The sequence below is a fragment of the Suillus clintonianus genome (genome assembly GCF_016758775.1).
Source record: "Suillus clintonianus strain FC179 chromosome Unknown DEU56scaffold_17, whole genome shotgun sequence".
In the NCBI taxonomy this organism is placed as follows: Eukaryota; Fungi; Basidiomycota; class Agaricomycetes; order Boletales; family Suillaceae; genus Suillus; species Suillus clintonianus.
The window spans coordinates 16,001-34,236 of NW_024539241.1; the positions used below are offsets into that span (position 1 = coordinate 16,001).

At 47.9% G+C, this 18,236-nt stretch overlaps 5 protein-coding genes across 5 annotated transcripts; 2 read left to right on the forward strand and 3 right to left on the reverse strand.

Moving 5' to 3' along the window:
• The first annotated feature begins 61 nt into the window (after nucleotides 1-61).
• On the forward strand, nucleotides 62-1,412 carry DEU56DRAFT_787804 (Alpha/Beta hydrolase protein). The gene is made up of 7 exons (XM_041352434.1): nucleotides 62-198; nucleotides 245-419; nucleotides 470-552; nucleotides 601-730; nucleotides 778-909; nucleotides 965-1,058; nucleotides 1,108-1,412. The coding sequence occupies exons 1-7, from the start codon at nucleotides 77-79 to the stop codon at nucleotides 1,344-1,346; spliced, it is 975 nt and encodes a 324-aa protein (XP_041211104.1). The 5' UTR covers nucleotides 62-76; the 3' UTR covers nucleotides 1,347-1,412.
• On the reverse strand, nucleotides 1,413-6,707 carry DEU56DRAFT_883248 (interferon-inducible GTPase-domain-containing protein). The gene is made up of 4 exons (XM_041356133.1): nucleotides 6,114-6,707; nucleotides 5,562-5,603; nucleotides 4,197-5,507; nucleotides 1,413-2,524 (listed from the first exon to the last, which is right to left on the reverse strand). Exons 1-4 carry the CDS (start codon nucleotides 6,333-6,335, stop codon nucleotides 1,694-1,696), a joined length of 2,406 nt encoding a protein of 801 aa, XP_041211105.1. The 5' UTR covers nucleotides 6,336-6,707; the 3' UTR covers nucleotides 1,413-1,693.
• A 1,593-nt stretch (nucleotides 6,708-8,300) lies between these two features.
• Nucleotides 8,301-11,277, forward strand: DEU56DRAFT_181227 (uncharacterized protein). Its single transcript, XM_041344943.1, has 14 exons — nucleotides 8,301-8,513; nucleotides 8,575-8,632; nucleotides 8,685-8,710; nucleotides 8,765-8,916; nucleotides 8,970-9,046; nucleotides 9,098-9,120; nucleotides 9,203-9,243; nucleotides 9,292-9,405; nucleotides 9,459-9,704; nucleotides 9,753-9,995; nucleotides 10,043-10,314; nucleotides 10,367-10,597; nucleotides 10,649-10,910; nucleotides 10,963-11,277. Exons 1-13 carry the CDS (start codon nucleotides 8,457-8,459, stop codon nucleotides 10,792-10,794), a joined length of 1,686 nt encoding a protein of 561 aa, XP_041211106.1. The 5' UTR covers nucleotides 8,301-8,456; the 3' UTR covers nucleotides 10,795-10,910; nucleotides 10,963-11,277.
• Nucleotides 11,278-11,453: 176 nt separating this feature from the next.
• DEU56DRAFT_899786 (interferon-inducible GTPase-domain-containing protein) lies at nucleotides 11,454-13,061 on the reverse strand (the record flags this gene model as incomplete). Its single annotated transcript, XM_041356497.1, has 2 exons — nucleotides 12,867-13,061; nucleotides 11,454-12,813 (listed from the first exon to the last, which is right to left on the reverse strand). Exon 2 carries the CDS (start codon nucleotides 12,777-12,779, stop codon nucleotides 11,454-11,456), a length of 1,326 nt encoding a protein of 441 aa, XP_041211107.1. The 5' UTR covers nucleotides 12,780-12,813; nucleotides 12,867-13,061.
• Nucleotides 13,062-13,541: 480 nt separating this feature from the next.
• Nucleotides 13,542-16,719, reverse strand: DEU56DRAFT_787863 (Metallo-dependent phosphatase-like protein). Its single transcript, XM_041352435.1, has 18 exons — nucleotides 16,640-16,719; nucleotides 16,141-16,580; nucleotides 15,933-16,086; nucleotides 15,794-15,879; nucleotides 15,719-15,737; nucleotides 15,548-15,669; nucleotides 15,474-15,491; nucleotides 15,417-15,421; nucleotides 15,344-15,359; nucleotides 15,265-15,295; nucleotides 15,074-15,207; nucleotides 14,921-15,021; nucleotides 14,859-14,871; nucleotides 14,761-14,801; nucleotides 14,648-14,710; nucleotides 14,579-14,596; nucleotides 14,086-14,529; nucleotides 13,542-14,033 (listed from the first exon to the last, which is right to left on the reverse strand). The coding sequence occupies exons 2-18, from the start codon at nucleotides 16,241-16,243 to the stop codon at nucleotides 13,716-13,718; spliced, it is 1,686 nt and encodes a 561-aa protein (XP_041211108.1). The 5' UTR covers nucleotides 16,244-16,580; nucleotides 16,640-16,719; the 3' UTR covers nucleotides 13,542-13,715.
• Between the last annotated feature and the right edge of the window lie 1,517 nt (nucleotides 16,720-18,236).

Genomic DNA, 18,236 nt, shown 5'->3' on the forward strand with positions numbered 1-18,236 from the left:
GGAACTTGCCGGATTTAGTTCCCAGCCTTGCGGTGCCGCATAACACTGCCACATCTTCCCCGCTTGACTCCGCATCATGAATCATCGCACAGCTCAAATTTCAACAGGTCACATTTATCATTTTATCGACCAAGTCCCGAGCAACCACGATCCAGCTCGACCACCAATAATCTGTTTGCATGGGTTTCCTGATTCATGGTACTTTTGAAGATTTTTCAATATGAATGTTACAAATTTCTATCAGGTTCGGATGGCGGCATCAGATTGGTCCATGGTGTCGAAACGGGTTCCGTGTGATCGTTCCAGATATGCTAGGCTTTGGTGAAACCGACACGCCCCATGATTCTTCAGCATATTCCACCAAAAATATCTGCAATGATATTTCTGCTCTTCTTGATTTCCTAGAGATCCCCAAAGCTGTTCGTTTGTCTTATCTACTGGACCGTTATGCTAAATTCGAGAGCCGCAGGTGGTGATTGGTCATGATTGGGGCTCATACATTGCTGGCAGATTTGCTTTGTGGCACCCGGATCGCTTGATAGCACTAGTCATGTACGTATCCATTGAGTCCTAGATGCACCACCGACGCAATATACTTAGGTTGTCTATTCCATATATTCCTCCAACGATAGAGTATATGTCTGTCGAGGAAGTGGCTAGAAAATTTCCATCCTATGGATATCAAGTGTACTATGCGTCCGAATCATCAACGTCTGAGATCGAGGAAAACGTGGGCATCTTCTTTTCATTCCACGCCTTTGACTCAAGTGGTCGAAGCTCGTCCCCTTTCTCGGTGTGATATTCAAAACGCCTGAGAAGCCATGGCAGTGGTCAAAGTTAGAAGAACTCCGAACTCTGATCACCAATAAGCAAATCGATTTTACCGACGGGTGCCTCCTCAACGAACATGTAATTGATGGATCGTTCGCGATAACGTTCATGCTAATAATCTTTTGCCTGACAGGAATTGCAATTTTATGTTTCTCAGTTTCAACGCGGTATGCGAGGGCCTTTGTCTTATTACCGAACCACGAAAGCGCGATTCGAGGAGGAGAAAGGTACATGACTCGTTCACTGCATTACTCTTTTTCTCATTCCAAACTTCAGAGGCTCAGCTACCTGCAAATCTACCGCCGGATCTTCCTGTTCTCTTCATGTATGGAACCAAAGACATTGCATGCTCCCTGTCGTCGGTTCGGAACGCCCACAAATTCATTTCACGACTGAAAATCGTTGCCCTCGAGGATGTTGGTCATTGGGTGATGATAGAGGCGCAAGACCGCGTTACATCGGAAGTCCTGCAATACCTTGCGTCTCTAGGTTTTTACCATAAATCTCACATGTAGGAAACTCTGTACTAGCGAGTGTTGAAACAAAATTCTACCATATTCTACGTACGAGCATATTAGGGCCAGAACACTGCAGCGGCGGCGGTGCGGCACGTGACTTCCCTTCGCCCTACGCTTCTCCTTTTCTTTTCCCCACCACTGCCAGTACTAGTAGGGATGGCGGGTACCTAGCTAGACCTTCCATCCAAAAACTACTTTAATAAAGCAAACATTTCTTTTCATTCTTACTATACTACTACAGCCACTGCACGACAGCAAACACAAAGTTTCGAGTATACCTTCCAACTCTCCGACTTAGAAAATGCGGTACTGAATGCGAAGCCTTCACTGGAAAGTTCGTTGGCTCAAAAGCTCGTTAGAGACTGGATCATTTCCTTGATAGCAGTCGTCACTGCACCGACATCGCGCCGCCCTCGCCTAGCCTGGGCTTCCCGAACCAAGTCGTACAACAGGTCAATCTCGTCAATAACTTCATCTGGCCACTTTTCTTTCACGACCCCGACCATCGTTTCTTTCGAAATGATATAAACCTTTTGGTCCGGTATGTTGGCATCCTCCAGGTTGACTTTCACGCTCCGTCGGGTCTCCCTAATGAACTTATCCCGTGCAGTCTGATAGAGCTTCTCATCTTCGCTGTCAGACCCCACTGGCAGATCCTCCATAACATTGCGGATGTGCTGGTCTGCCTTAGAGCGCACGATATACGCGGGGATATTGAAACGCCTGCAGTTGATGAGGATGGCGATGTCGGCCGTGGTGAAGCGATTGTCAACCATGACAATAATGCAGTCAAAAATGTAAAGTCCTTGGTTATTGAAGTACTGCCAGTCTGGGATTTTGAGCGTGCCTGCGCCTGGAATATCGTACCAGACATACGGGTAGTCCGCGTTGGGATTGGCATATATGGTTATGTCTGTTGTTGTCTCTGTGATGCCAGTGGCGGCAGATCCGATATCCTTGTTACGCAAGCCGCGGAAGGCATTGATGAGAGATGATTTCCCTCCTCCTGCCACCCCGGCTACTGCAAGGTGGAAACAGTCTTCATGATAGTGAGCTCTCCGCTTGGTATCGCGAACTTCTTCACGTGTAGGAGTCACCACAGGTTGGATACCTTTGTTCAACTTGCGTTGTGCATCCTCCTTGACAGCATTGGCCTTCTCTACTTCTGCTTTGAACTTGCGTTCAGCATCCTCCCTGATAGCATTAGCCTTCTTTGTTTCCTCTTTCGACTTTCGTTCAGCGTCCTCCTCGACCTTCTTAACTTCCTCTTTCAACTTACGTTCAGCATCCTCCTTAGCCTTCTTTACTTTTTCCTCTGCTGCTTTCTTCATCGCATCAGCAGCCTCATCGGTCTTCCTCTTGTGCTCTTTGGCAGCCTCCTCGGCTTTCCTGGCTTGCTCCTGTGCTTCCGCCGTCGCTCTCTGTTTCGCCTCTTCATGGGCAGCGGTTTCCGCCTTCCAGCGGGCAGCCCGTTCGGCCTCTATTATCGCCATAGTCTCTTCACGAGCCTGCACCTGCCGGGCGTCTCTTTCAACTTGTTCTTCAGCGGCAGCGATTCGCTTCCGCTCATCTTCTTCCGCTGCTTTTCGCCTTGCTTCATCATTGGCAGCCTGGGCAGCAATTTGCGCCATTGAACGGGCTTCGTTGACAGCCCGTTCTGCCTCGATCATCGCCATCATTTCCTTATGAGCCTGCGCCTGCGCCGCTTCAATGGCAGCCCGTTCTGCCTCCACTTTTGTCATCATTTCCTTATGAGCCTGCACCTGTGCCGCTTCGTTGGCAGCCCGTTCTGCCTCCACCTTCGCCATCATTTCCCGATGAGCATGCTCCTGTGCGGCTTGTATCGCGGCCAGCTTGTCTTCCATAGCCTTTTTTTGCGATTCTTGAGCCTGGATGAGTGTTGCAAACGCAGCCTGAGCAGCTTCGGCGTCCTTGCCGGCTTGCTCGGCATCTGCCTCTGCGCGTTGGCGTGCTTCTATTTCGACGAGGGATGGATTTGGTGCTTCTGGCCAAAGGTTACTGAACCACTGTCCCATTCTAAATGTGATAAACGGCCTGTTAATCGTCAAGTCACATAATGGACTTCTATCCCTCGAGCTGAGGAAGCTTACTGGAATGCGTGCGTAAGTCCCTCGGAAGAAAATTGGGTTGCTCAGAACAAGTGCTGTATATTCGCACCGGATCACAGCGAAGAACAGAACCAAACGATAGAATAGAATGAGGGGCTTCGTGTAATGAACCCCTATCCCAAAACGAACACTCCGTCACAAGTGTATGACTGCAGAACGCCCGCAAATTTATTTCAGGACCAAACATAGTGCTATTATCCTCAAGGAAGTTGATCATTGTTGGGGGCGCAGGATCGCGTTAGTAGAATTAGTATGTAGTCTTGCGATAACTTTTGTCTGTAGGACCTAGGTTTATACCAGAAATCTCATATGTAGAACCCTTTGTGACTGTATTCATTGGCATGGGGAAGTCAGAATCGGTCGCGAGGAAGAAATATAGGAGTGTTATCACCTACTGCGGGTCAGCGGCCAAGATTGGTCACAAGCGGTACGGGGATGTCAAGAATAGACAAGTATCAATTTGATCAGCAAAAAGAACGATGAAGCAGGGCCAGCGGCCGAAGCCCAGAGCCATTAATGTTTGCAAACAGGCTACGATGATGATGATAATGCTAAGCTGTGAATATGAACATGTAGGAACCTAGTCTACATACTGACTAAGTTGCTGTCGAAAGGACCGTGGAGAGTCGAGACATCGAACGGACAGTCCCTGCTAGGCTGGAAATCCCCAGTCCGACAGTATTATTATCGACTACTTGTCTGTCATTGTGTTCGCCACCTCAGCGTCACGACGCGCTCGCCTGATCTGGGCTTCCCCGATCAAGTCGTTCAACAGCTCAATCTCGTCGATGACTTTCTTCGGCCGCTTGTCTTTCACGACCCCGAGCATCGTTTCATTCGAAACGATGTAAACCCTTTGGTCTGGCATGTTTGCCTCCTCAAGGTTAACTTTTACGCTTTTGCGGGTTTGGTGAATAAATTGCTGGCAAGCAGTCTTGTAAAGCTTCTTCTTCTGATCTCCCCCCTCGTCATCGTCACTGTCGTACTCCATCTCCTTCATGATATTACGTATGTGCTGGTCGGCCTTTGACCGCACGATATACGTGGGGATCTTGAAGCGCCTGCAGTTGATGAGGATGGCAATATCGGTCATGGTGAAGCGGTTGTCGAACAAGATGATGATGCAGTCAAAGACGTAAAGTCCTTGTGCGTTGAAGTACTGCCAGTCTGGGATTTTGAGCGTGCCTGCGCCCGGAATATCGTACCAGACATATGGGTATTCCGCATTAGGGTTGGCATATCTGGCCATAGCCAGCGTCGTCTCGGTTACGCCTGTGGCAGCAGCTCCTATATCCTTCTTAAGCAAGCCGCGAAAAGCATTGATGAGAGACGACTTCCCCCCTCCCGCTACCCCGGCTACTGCGAAGTGGAAAAGGTCCTCGCGATATTGAACTTTGCGCTTGGCAGCGCGAATTTCTTCAACTGTGGGGGTTACGAGGGGTTGAATCCCTTCTTTCAGCTTTCGTTCAGCCTCCTCCTTGGCAGCATTGGCCACCTTTACTTCCTCCTCTGCCGCTTTCTTCGACGCGTTGGCGGCAATCGCCTTCTTCTTTTCCTCGTTGGCAGCCTCTTCGAGTTTCGTAGCCTGCTCCTGCGCAACCTGGACATCTTTTTTGGCCTGTTCTTGGACGGCGGCGGTTCGCTTGCGCTCCTCCTCTGCTTCCGCTGCTCTCCGTTTCGCCTCTTCATTGGCAGTACGAGAAGCGGCTTCCGCCAGGAGGCGAGCTTCGTTGGCAGCCCGTTCGGCGTGGACCATCGCCATCGTTTCCATATGGGCACGCTCCAGTGCAGCTGCCGCGGCATGTTGAGCGGCCTGTTGAGCCTCCATAAATTTTTGCTGCGATTCTTGATTTGATTTTATAAGCTCGGCCATCAGGGCCTTTGCAGCCTCGACATCGTTGCGGGCTTGCTCAACAGCTGCCTCTGCACGCTGTCGCTCTTCTGCTAAGGCGATGGATGGATTGGGTACTTCTGGTTGACTGTGGCTACCACCCATCTCCGAGTGTGCTGAAAATCGTACTTCGTGGGCCTGTTAATGGTTACGCCACGTGATATTTCCATCTGTCGAGCTGAAAAAACTTACTAATATGCGTAGGCTTTGGAAAGAAGAATCAAGCTGACAGCGCTGTTCAGAGTAGTGCAAGTCAGTGCTGCAGATTTGCTGGATAAGAACAACGAAGCGATCTTAAACAATGTAATAGAATGTTTGCCTTGAGGCGTTTTGTATTGTGCCCGCATGGCGATAAGGGAACTGGTTCACTCAATGCGGGCAAGGGCTGATCATAGGTCGCCCAGGCCCGTGTGCTATACGACATCCATGACGTGAAGTGTGACCTGCAGGTCACGAAACAATAGACTTCAGTTTTTCATGGCGATGAATTGCAGACGGATATCATGCGGGTATGCGCCTCCAAATTTAAGGATTCCTGAAGGCATGAAGGTGGTGCAATCGCAGCGCTGCCGCAATTGTGATATGAAAACAACATTTCATGAATGCGGACATCCTGTAGATGTTCATTCGATCTTCGCGCTGGGCCCTGGCACCAAGTTAACCCTGCTGTGCTGCAGCATGTTGCCATGAGAGTCGGGAATGAGTTACAATATCACGTAATATGGACAACAAGTGTTTACCGACAAGAGATGTTTTTGAAGGAGGCGAAATTGTGAAATCGGAAGCTTCGGTTACCCTCTTTAAGCGATCGTGAAGCTTCGAAGCGCTGAAGGACGGGGAACTCGTAACCCAGGCAGGAAGAGACAGGGTATGATCACGGTGTGCTCGGCACTTGCCGACTTGGCCGCCGCCGGAATCGACTACTAGTACGGCTACTTTTAGATTCGCAAGGGGCCCTCCGGGCATACCTGTACCCTTTGTTTGTTGTGTCGTCTGTCGTCTAACGACTCTAACTCCCAAGCACGTCGGAGAGGTGAGCGAAAAAGAAGGTAATCTCTACCTCGTTATCGTCACTATCTCAATTGTTTTCTACTGGGATTGACTCAAGCCCTCCTTTTCACAATGTCGGACTGCAATGGAAACGTTTCTTTATATTGAACGTATGCGTGTTAGAAATACATATAGTTTAGCTTGACATACATGTACACGAAGCAGATCACAAACACAATCCTTTCGATCGGATGAAGACACATAAATGAGATGTGCGCTCGCAATCTCTGCATATTACTCTTGATTAAGCATCGGAAAATTGTCCACAACCATCCTAAGATGTGGTGCTATGGCGCTGGATCTGTTCAACTATTCCCCACACAAAATATGCACATATACACAAAGGATTCACACATACAGAGTCGCGTACCGTTGCCGAGATGTATCAGGATGCTTTGGGATTAGCGTGACTTCCCGTTTTGGTAGCACCGCACGACGACAAAATGCTCGAGCTTGCTGTTGAGGACAGCGAGCTCAAAGAGTTGCCCAATCCTTTACCCTTTTCACTAGTTCTTTTGAGGGAAAATAACAATAAGCTGTAGCTAGTTAACTATGCTATTTTGACCATAAATCTTCCATACTTACAATATTCACCCATTCCTGTCATGTATTTATACTGGGCGCTCTGAGGGGCTTATTATGGGCTCAATTAATGATGTATTTATTGCATAAATATATTAGAACTTCTACAAAGCCAGAAGTATTCAATTAGAGTCCAAAAAATACCAGAAAAGCGGTCAGGGTGGGGGGAGGAGGGGAAGGTGGGGAAGGAGGGTTGTGTTGTCCAAGAGTAAGCATAGTTAAGCTACAGGTAATTTTTTTCCTGAAAAGAACTAGTGAAAAGGGTGAAGGATTGGGCAACTCTTTGAGCTCGCTGTCCTCAACAGCAAGCTCGAGCATTTTGTCGTCGTGCGGTGCTACCAAAACGGGAAGTCACGCTAATCCCAAAGCATCCTGATACATCTCGGCAACGGTACGCGACTCTGTATGTGTGAATCCTTTGTGTATATGTGCATATTTTGTGTGGGGAATAGTTGAACGAATCCAGCGCCATACGGTGCCACCACGGGCAACAACACACCGGCAGGATATTGACTACACATAGGCAAACGCTCGCGAGAGACCTCGAAAAACGTAAAGAACCTGCGCAAGACACACGACGACACAACAGACGTCCCATCGTCTAGAAGCTCGTTATCGGAAATCACGAATGACACATGCGGAAGAAGTGACACAGCTTGATTGACGCCAGAGACAGAACTGGAAGCCATAAGTTACAACGAAGACGAGAAAGTTGTCTACAACGAAGAATACAGGAGACGACGAAGAACAAATTCTGGAAGGTTCGATCAATGCTGACAAATATTCTGAATCAGGATGAGAAACGGACCGCCTTCATGCTTTGGCGGGCCGGTATGATCGTGCGGACAGAGAAAATTTACCCCATACCTGTACCCTCTTCTAGGGTACAGGAATGCTCATGAATTCGAATGCATACCAACTTCCAAGTCACTAAAACTTTGATTCGTCCCATATTTGTGGTCCCTCGCAATGCCTTGTCATAAATTTGCAGTGGCTTCTGTGCATCGCGCTCCATTCTTGCGATTGAGCCCTTGCACGCATGCGGTGTGTGTTCATCACGTTCACGTTCATGGAACGGGGCGCGTGACGGCGCTTCTGACCTTGCAGATTACACTTTCCTTGCCTCAGCTGCTTGGCTTTTGAACAATGGTATATGGTAGAGTTTGTGAAACGATGTGCGCAATAGCATTAGCGAGCGAGCTGCTAGCCTGCTGCACGAAATCGTACACCAATTTTCATACTACTCTGGTATGGATCTTCTTCAGTAGGCTAACTATTTTAGAGGTGCGGTGGCCTCATGTATTGAATATGTGCGGAGCACAGCGACATGCAGCTCATGCATTGCCCGCTCGCAGAATGACGGCGTCTTCGTGTCCCATGGGCAGTGACTATGTCCGGCGCGCTATAATACCTTGTTGATGCAAGAGATCAATATCTTGTCCACACCAGTGCGCAATGTTAGGGAGTTGCTCATCCAATCCCTCTTCACACAACCTCGCTAATTCATCTAAGGTAAGTACGATACGAGGTACCTTCAGAACTCAGCAGCACGGTTCTTGATGTTCGACTGCAGACATCATGCAAATGTCCATATAACAAAAAACCAGGGAAAAATCTGGTTGTTTGCATTGGTGCGCGGTTCAAGCTGTTTTAGGTGACGATTATGGTTATTCAAGTTTGCAGATGGAACATCGAACACGAGCGAACATGTAGGTTGCGCATGCCTTTGCGATGGCTGTTGATGTCAGGATATCCGCCCCCAGAACAGTCACGTCTTCGAACTATACAGCAATATTGTCAATGATGATGAAAAACAGACAGCGTGGTACGCCACTGGTGTGGGAACGTATGTCAGGCCCGAAGGTTTCGCGTATGTGAAGGAGGTTTCGAAGATATTGGACCTGGTAATTGCTCAGTGAGTGCCGTATACTTGACCCTTCACGGCTCGCGGTAACGGTATTGAAGTAGTATCAGGACAAACATATTGAATGCCTATGAATGGCTCTCAGACAAGTACCATGACGGTGATAAGATCTTCCTGTTTGGTATGTCTCTCAGATGTTGCATTAGTCGACTATATTAAAAGGCGAGGTCAGGATTTTCAAGGGGTGCATATCAGGTCCGTGCTTTGGCTGGAATGATCCACGAAGTATATATCAATTTTAAACAATTATCCTTGTTGTTCGTCATTTTTTTGATAGGTGGGGCTTATCACATCCGCAAACAAAGAGCAGATACCACGGTCAGTACATTTGGTGATTGTTCTTGAATAATCTGTTGATTTTCGCAGTGCCTTCCAGTCTTACTGCGCCATTAATAGCGGGAAGTCCACGGATATTGATGTTGCGAAGGAGTTCAAAATGGAATTCTCCAGAAGCGTAGTAATGCATTTCATTGGTGTATGGTGAAAGTTACATCTGACCGCGACCATACCAGCATTCCTGACGAACCTTTTAGGGACACTGTTTCGTCTGTTGGTGTTAACAAGACAATGAATTTCCCGTCAACTGCTACATGCGATCACGTTTGCTACTTCCGCCAGGCACTTGCGCTAGATGAGCGCCGGGTGAAATTTCTACCTGAGTATGCCTACGGGGCAATGAGCAATCGATCGAACTGGTTTAAATACCAAGAGCTGGCGCTGCCTCCCACAGACGAAGGTCGTATCAAGGAGGTTTGGTTTGCTGGCAGTCATTCTGATGTGTATGTGTCCCTTCCACCGGAGTGCACTATTTTGATAACTTGTTTTAGCGGGGGTGCCTGTTGGAAGAAAACGAGCTATCCCCATGACTTCCGAAACATCCCCCTGCTATGGATGCTTAAAGAAGCTCATGAGGCGGGGCTTCTCGTCAATCCCCGCGATGTAGCTTTCAATTATGAATCTGAACCAATTATGGAAGCCAGAGTTACTGATTCTCTATGCTTCTGGTGGTGGGTGTTTGAGACGTTGCCTATTGTACATCTTTCCTTTAACTCCAACACGCTTAAAGCGCTGTAAGTGGCGTTGTCCCTCCATTTGGTTATACATTGAGCACGTGTAGACCGCACCTTGGAAGAGGGCGTATCATCATGCCCGGACAAAAGATCCACGAGTCGGTTCTATTTCGTCCCAACTACCGACCTAAAGCACATTTTTGGATGAATGTCCAGCCATGGCCTGAAGCGGTACAGTGGAATACAGCCTCCGCCGAGGAGCAGTTATCACAGCTTGACTTGGAATCGCTTCCCTTCGAAGGACTGACTGCTGAAATTCTCGTCATTTGTGTCCTTGACAAACAAATGCTTGATAGCTTGGCGTTTATGTGTTCATTTGGTGAGACACCAGAAGACTGTGACGTGGTGACCTGATTTGATGATGGATCCAGAACTCGGAGTTAAAGTAGTCAAGAAAGCGAATGCCCGTGAGACGCTGGAGGCAATAGAGGCCATACTGGGTGTCGACGACAAACGTATCGCAGGCGCTAAACGTTCAAAAGACAATTGGGGGAGATGGCCTCCAGTAGATTCTGAGAGGAACGGAGAAACTAATAAGGCCAGAGAGAAACACGATACCCGTCTCGTGCGCTTCAGTGCATTCATCGCGCTCTGCGAACTCGGTATGTCGAGTCCTTCAATCACTGTCTTCAAATTCTCAGTCGAGAGCAAAGGCATGATCATGATGATGGAGTACATCCTAGACGACCTGTTTCAATTTTGTTTTTCCTGGATTATAACTTATGTCCTACAGAGAGTATTACTATCTATGCAGGACTGGATACGATATAGTCGGTGGAACCCTAGCTGGTGTCCCTAGCGCATTAGCCTTAGGGTAAATAACGTCCCATTCGAATATTTGCGTTAATTAACTTTTGCAGATGTGTGGTCTTATTTCGTTCAAGGGTTGTCCAAATTCATGGTATTCGTGGACGGGTACATGTTGGCTTGTTCACGGCGTTACTCTGTTTCTGATGCCTAGCCACAGAGGCTCTGCTACCTGCACATCTGCTGTAGGGCTATCGTATTATGGGACCAATACGCCTCGGTGTCCCCCTGTCAGCGATCCGGAATGCCCACAAATTGAGTTCACGACTGGACACAATTAATCGTCCTCGAAGATATTGGCCATTGAGTGGTGCATTTTAGAGGCACAGAACGCGTCACATTGGTAATTTTGCGATACCTTTGTCTACAGGTTTATACCAGAAATCAATGTATAACTGTCTGCAAACGTATTTATGCATTGGTTTGTCGAAGTCAGCGGAGAAGTTAGTCACGAGCGTTACACAGGAACATTGCAAGAACGCGTAGACATATCGAAAATGGGAGATACTAACGTCGGCCCGAAGAAAGAAATACAGGAAGAATCATCATCGACTGCGGATCAGCGGCCAAGATTGGTCACGAGCGGTATAATGTCTAGGACGGAAAAGTATCAACGTCTCAGCCCAAAAGAAAGAACGTTATTATCACCGACTACTTGTCCTTCGCAGCAGTCGCCGCTTCAGCATCACGGCGCGCTCGCCTGGTCTGGGCTTCCCCAATCAAGTCGTTCAACAGCTCAATCTCGTCGATGACCTTCTTTGGCCGCTTTTCCTTTATGACCCCGAGCATGGGTTCGTTCGAAACGATGTAAACCCTCTGATCTGGCATATTGGCGTTCTCCAAGTTATCTTTCACGCTCCTGCGAGTCTGCTGGATGAACTGCTGCCGTGCAGTCTGATAGAGCTTCTTCTTCTGATTTTCGTCCTCTTCATCATCATCGCTGTCGTAACCTAAATCCTTCATGATGTTACGGATGTGCTGGTCTGCCTTGGACCGCACGATATACGTGGGGATCTTGAAACGCCTGCAGTTGGTGAGGATGGCGATATCAGTCATGGTGAAGCGGTTGTCGAACAAGACTATGATGCAGTCAAAGACGTAAAGTCCTTGTGCGTTGAAGTACTGCCAGTCTGGGATTTTGAGCGTGCCTGCGCCCGGGACATCGTACCAGACATATGGGTATTCCGCGTTAGGGTTGGCATATCTTGCCATAGCCAGCGTCGTTTCGGTGACACCAGTGGCAGCAGATCCGCTATCCCTGTTATGCAAGCCGCGGAAGGCATTGATGAGGGAAGACTTTCCTCCTCCTGCCACCCCGGCTACTGCGAAGTGGAAGAGGTCCTCGCGATATTGAACTTTCCGCTTGGCGGCACGAACTTCTTCCTCTGTGGGTGTTACCACAGGTTGAATGCCTGTTTTCAACTTGTGTTCAGCCTCCTCCTTGGCAGCGTTAGCCACCTTTACTTCCTCCTCGGCCATTTTCTTCGACGCCTCGGCCGCCTCTTGTGCGGCAGTCGCCTTCTTCTTCTCCTCATTGGCAGCCTCTTGAAGTTTCTCGGCCCGCTCCTGGGCAGCCTGTGCATCTTTTCTGGCCTGTTCTTGGATGGCGGCGGTTCGCTTCCGCTCCTCCTCTGCTTCCGCCGCTCTCTGTTTTGCTTCTTCACTGGCGGCATGAGCAGCAGTTTCTGCCAGAATGCGGGCTTCATTAGCGGCTCGTTCAGCCTGTACCATCGCCATCATTTCCTTGTGTGTCTGCTCCTGCGAGGCTGCCGCGGCTCGCATGGCTTCCTGTTGAGCATCCATAGCCTTTTGCTGCGATTCTTGATTCGACTGGATGAGCTGGGCGATCTGGGCCCTAGCATCCTCGGCATCCTTGCGTGCTTGTGCAGCCGCTGCCTCTGCTTCTTGGCGCTTTTTTATATCGACAAGCGATGGACTCGGCGCTTCTGGTCGACTCCGACTGAACAAACCTCCCATCTCTGAGTGCGCTCAAAAATGGTGATGCGTGGACCTGTTCATGGTCGCGTCGCATGATGCTTCATATCTCGAGTTGATAAAACTTACTGGTATGCGTAGGCTTTGGAAAGAAAATTTTCAATTAATAGCGAAGTTCAGAGCAAGTGTTGGAGGTTTGCAGGATGAGAACGAACGAACTAGTATTAACCGATGGAATAGAACGCCTGGCTTGAGGCTTTTATATTGCGCGCAGATTAACGGAATGACTGAATCCGGGCAGGCGCTGATCATAGGTGACCCAGGGCTATGGGCTATACCGCATCCATGAGATTGCGTGAAATGTGACCTAGAGCCCAGCGAAGCCACACTAGAATTTCATGAATGGCGAACATTCTGTGCGTGTCCTTCCTTTCTTTGTGTCCAAATGGATCGTCGTCGATCGCATGTTTTGTCGTTACAGAATCAGCACTGGAATGTAGTCAGGTTATGGTAAAAGTTGGGAATGGGTTACCAGATCAAGTTCAATTACGATCGTGCAGATCAGTGCACTCAATTGAATTCATCGATAAGAGGGCGCTTTAAAGTCACATTGGGCGAGAAGATTTCACTGCTCTCATCGCCGCCGCTTCCTCGAGGCCGTGCAATGATGCGGAAAACATACTGCATCCAAAAGCTGCGCGTGCACCGATATGAAATCTATGGAAGACACTGGTCAAGGAGCTCTAAGTCACAGGATGCATGCAGTCCAAGTCTAACCTGTTTAACAGGACTGATCAGAGATGATCATGATATCATTGTGGTTCAAGAAATACAATTGCGCCGTTTTACATAAACTAGGTACTATTAGTACGTAACAATATTATAACGCGCTTCAGTCCTGCAGCCAAAACTAATCAAACAACACAAAGCCCGCACCTTGACGAGCTTGTCCCTCTCCCGACCAGATACTTCAAACAATCATTCCTCCACCCCGCCAATATACATAAACTCCTTGAACCTTAATCGAAGCCCCTCGTCCTTCGTAAGCCTCGTGGCAAAATCCAACCAAGATGGGATGGTCAAGTCATCCAATTCGTAAGGCGTGTACTCCGACTCCACAACACCAGGTTGGCGAAGTTCTTCTGGCAAAAGCCGCAGAGGAATAACATATTGGTGATCCGTGACATCTTGTGCTTCCTCATCGGGATGTAAGCGTGAAAGAGGAAAGGTCATGTACTCGAGTTCGAACTCTGGATCATGGGTCTGATCGAACTCTGCCAGTCTTGGCATGTAGTACTGTGATTAATATGTGTTATTGGTGGGAGGTGCTCATGGGGTACGAACGCACCTGTGCGAATCCTAGGGGCGACCATAACGAGTTGCGTCTTGATGGTGACTGGCTATCTGAGTGCCGGGGTTTATCAAATTGGCACCGCCACGTGCTACGGCACTCCTTGCGTTCACACTTCGGCTTCTTGAATGTGCGAACTTGCTCGTGGTTCAAGGTGCGTTGCCGCTGAGTCGCTTTTATCGTTTGAAGATATGGATCAGAACCGACATCGCTGGTGAAACTTGACAGTCCCGTGGTGTTATACGTAAAAATTCGGAAGGATGGAATGTAAGGATTTGGTACAATGGCGCCATTAACGTTCACCACTGCATAGTTGTCGTAGTGAGTATCCACGAGAGGTTCCGGTATCTCCGAAAAACCAGCGATGAGCGTCTCGAAGAGTGTGCTGCTTGACGAGGTCTCTGTAGACATGTCGATATCATCAGCGCCCAAGAAAGAGAACTGCACTAAGTTGGTAAACTGAAGATGGCTTTAAAGCAACAGCACATACGTGGTCAACGTTTAGGTGCTGATAAACGGGAGTCAACTTCGACTACTTGCAATGAACATCGGATCTCACCCCATACAAATTGCCTAGAATCGTATCTTGGAATCGCAGATTCAACTCTACCAAACGGTAATACTGACAAAGTTGAGACGATGATCAATTCCAAATCTACGTAGAGTACTCACGCATTCGGGGAAGTACTTCGTTTCGGATGGAGGCACATGTCCTGCGTTGACGAAGATATGAAAACTTGTTTGGGTTCAACGAAGTAACCACGGCATACCTGTAATCCACACCTACCCGACGACATCAAGAAATGATTTTGACATATTTGAGAACTCTTACCTGCATCTGTCGAGATCGGAATATTTCCAATTGTTCTTCAAGCCAATCGAGTTGGATATTTCCAGGGTCCTTTGGTTCGGCATAATCACATCCTCCTACAGCTAATGGCATACATCAACGAATAGTCCGACTATAAAATTATGCGTCACTTACCATGATTCTTCTTATAAAAGTACAAGGTATTAAGACTGAAAGCAGCCACTGCGTCAGGTATGACCTCCGTTGAAAAGTATGCTCCTTGGTGAAATGATGCTGATGATGTCGGGGGTATAAATGCGCTCCATATCCTGGGGTTTTGATAAGGATAAGATCTCGGAAGTGACAAAAATCTATGGTAGACATACGAAGAGAACTCCTCAAAAATATTATTAGGTCCTGTTTGTTACAGATTAACGCTGGACAGAAGGAAAGCAACAATCATACCAGCAGATAATTTATTCTAGCAGAAAGGTAAATGAGATCAGTACAAAGAGCCCACGCAATCCGGTGTTCTTACATGGGCTATATAAGGAGTCAACATTGTCGCGTGCTCAAGAATGTCAGAGACACTTACGCCATATGTCATTGTTTCCTGATAGAAGATTCTCTGTTCAGGAATGTCTCCACGGAGAGGCACAGAAAACATACCCAAACTTGGCACGACTGGGATGCCTTTGCTCACAAATACATGCTCCATCTTCCTAGCCACGGCGCGATTTAAGTCATAAATTTCGTCAAGTGGTCGTGGTATTTCGTCATCGTTGTCGTGTCTAGATGCTCTTGATGAAATTGCATCTCGAGTTGTCTGACCAATCATACCTTGCGTTGTCACCTGTCCCTATACTCGGCGAATTAGTGATCATATCACAAGGGTGGACTAAGTTAGAAGTTCACAAATTACAAAATCAATTTCAGAGGTCCAATGTTCGTCCAAAAAGTCAAGTGTGGCATTCGTAAGGCTGAATGGGGAGTCACATGAGCTGGACGGAAATGAACGTTAGCTTACGGATCAAAAACAAGGATATCAACGCACCTGTATGGTGTTCCATAGTAGCCTGCCGGACGATTGCCCTTGAGGTTGGCTCGATGGCATGCAGAGGATTGGGATGCGCCAGGTTCATAGAACGGATCGGGGTGAATATCTGTGATGTGCAGAAAACGACCGTGAAGCTTCCTGGGAGAAGGTTCTTTCAATCGTTTGAGTACCAAAGGTGTCATTGAAATGATCACAAAACACATACGAAGTCCATCGAGTGATGTATCCAGATCCAGTACAATCTGAGTAGGCGCAGTGCTCGCTATGCAGCATAGTCCTAAGGTAAAAAGCAGACTTTGCGTCCTCATGGGTTCTCGGGGAAGTGGTTAGATGCTGGTCCATCGGGCTGTAGTACCAATTATTAATAGGGAGCAGTGTGTACAGCTACAGTCGACTTGGTGGCAACTGCCAAACCCCAGAATGGATTCAATGGGAAGAACGTTCGTCACTCTGGCCTATCATATCGTATGCCATAAAGCTGTTTGGAGCGTCCTTCGCGGGCGGAGCTGCACATCTTTGGGTGTGCTCCATAGACTACGGCATACAAAAACGTCGATTCTGCGTTGATTCTGCGAGCCGCATCGGATTCCGTGTGTGTACCAGTAGCGGTGAGAAATGAAACCGTTGATGCGGCCAAATTGGTGCCTATTGGCAAAAGATATTTGTTGATGTTGACATCGTCTGACTTGGATTTATGAGCTCACCCGTCATGATCCGCAACTACGTAGTTCTCCACTGGCAGTAGAGTATGTAGTTATGTAAATTCATGCACTCGTCGTCGCCGTCCGACATGTCGACCACTACAAGATAACGGTAAGTTCTATCTCACTTTGGAATCTCCAAGCCGCAAATATCCAATCGGAGAAATTTGATCGTGTCTCCAATTGAAGGACTGCGCAACGTGCGTTCACCCATGCAGGCTTGTCACAGCCACACTTCGTACTCCTCAAATATCTTCCGGCGTTTCTGGATCATGATTCATGATACAACCGGAACCGCTTTACTATTTCATTTTCTCGTCCGTCTTCAATGGCCCTCAAGAATCTGCGCTCGTTTGACATTTCCAAAAGTCGCGAAGATGGAACGCCCGTGCTATGTCCTACCGGAGTCACCGATGCGCATCTATTAATGTCGTGAAACCAACTGAATTCTGCTATCATCAGCAAACGTTCGTCCATGCAAAGTTAGCAGCCATCGTCGCATATAGGAACAGTCCTAGTTCCGGTGAGCTCCAATTCCATGGAGGTTCTAATCGTAAAACCGTCCTCACCGTGAGCCACCCTAATAATTTCCCCCCGGGAGCCGGCTATCTAGCCCCTATCGGCTGGCCAGAACAGTGTCAAACTGAGCGCATTACGAGCTCGTGCTGTTTGGATCAGTGCATGGTCTGAGTTGCCCCACAAGCACACACCTCTAGGACCTGTTGATGTTAATTCGTTAGGAGATTTCCGCTTGTCCTTCGTGACTTACCGAACAACTATAGCGAATTTTGTACATTGGATGAAATCTGGGCGACTTGTACATGGTGAGTTAGACAAAACAAACCCAAGAGTAATTGATATTGGCTGACTGAGGTAATAGACTTGTTCAGACGTGATTTAGACATGCAACGTTTGTAAGACCTATATGTGCAGCACGGCTGCTAAATGCGTTTATAGTAACGGAGTGTACGTATAGAAGTCGCAAGGGCATCGAGGCCATGCAATATTCGCCATTGAGAAAGAAAAGGATCATGGAGGAGGTTGTGGATCTCGTGGATGGTCATAGCCGTTTGTATTATGTTGTCGTCCAGATCGTCCGTATCGTTGATCGTCTGTTTTCTCTGAGCAGTTTCGCAGTACCTGCACTTCACCTTACGCAGACACAGCCACTCAGTATGCTTATAGGGGCTACTTTTACAGTCGGTACCCCCGATCACGGATTTGCATGAAGATTTGATTCTAGTACGCGATCTGCAGCTGGGACCGTAGATCATAGTTGTTATTACTAGTATTATTGCGGTTGTTCATTAATGAGAGAAAGCTTAATTCAAATTAGACTGTAGTAGTACAGCTTTGCAAGTGTATTTCCGATTCCGCATGCGTACCTTGCAAGAAGTGCTTCCAGCCAGACACTATACAGAAGCCTGCCGTTCTCCGACGCCGTCATCCCGTTATCCCGTATCATAGTCGCATAGATCCAGATGCAACACCAGGATGAAGTGGCGGCGATTCTCGGAAGAAAACCTGGGGAGAGATTTAGCGCTAGCTATACTGTGATCACATGCGAACACATTGATTCTTGGTGGTATGAATTGCATTG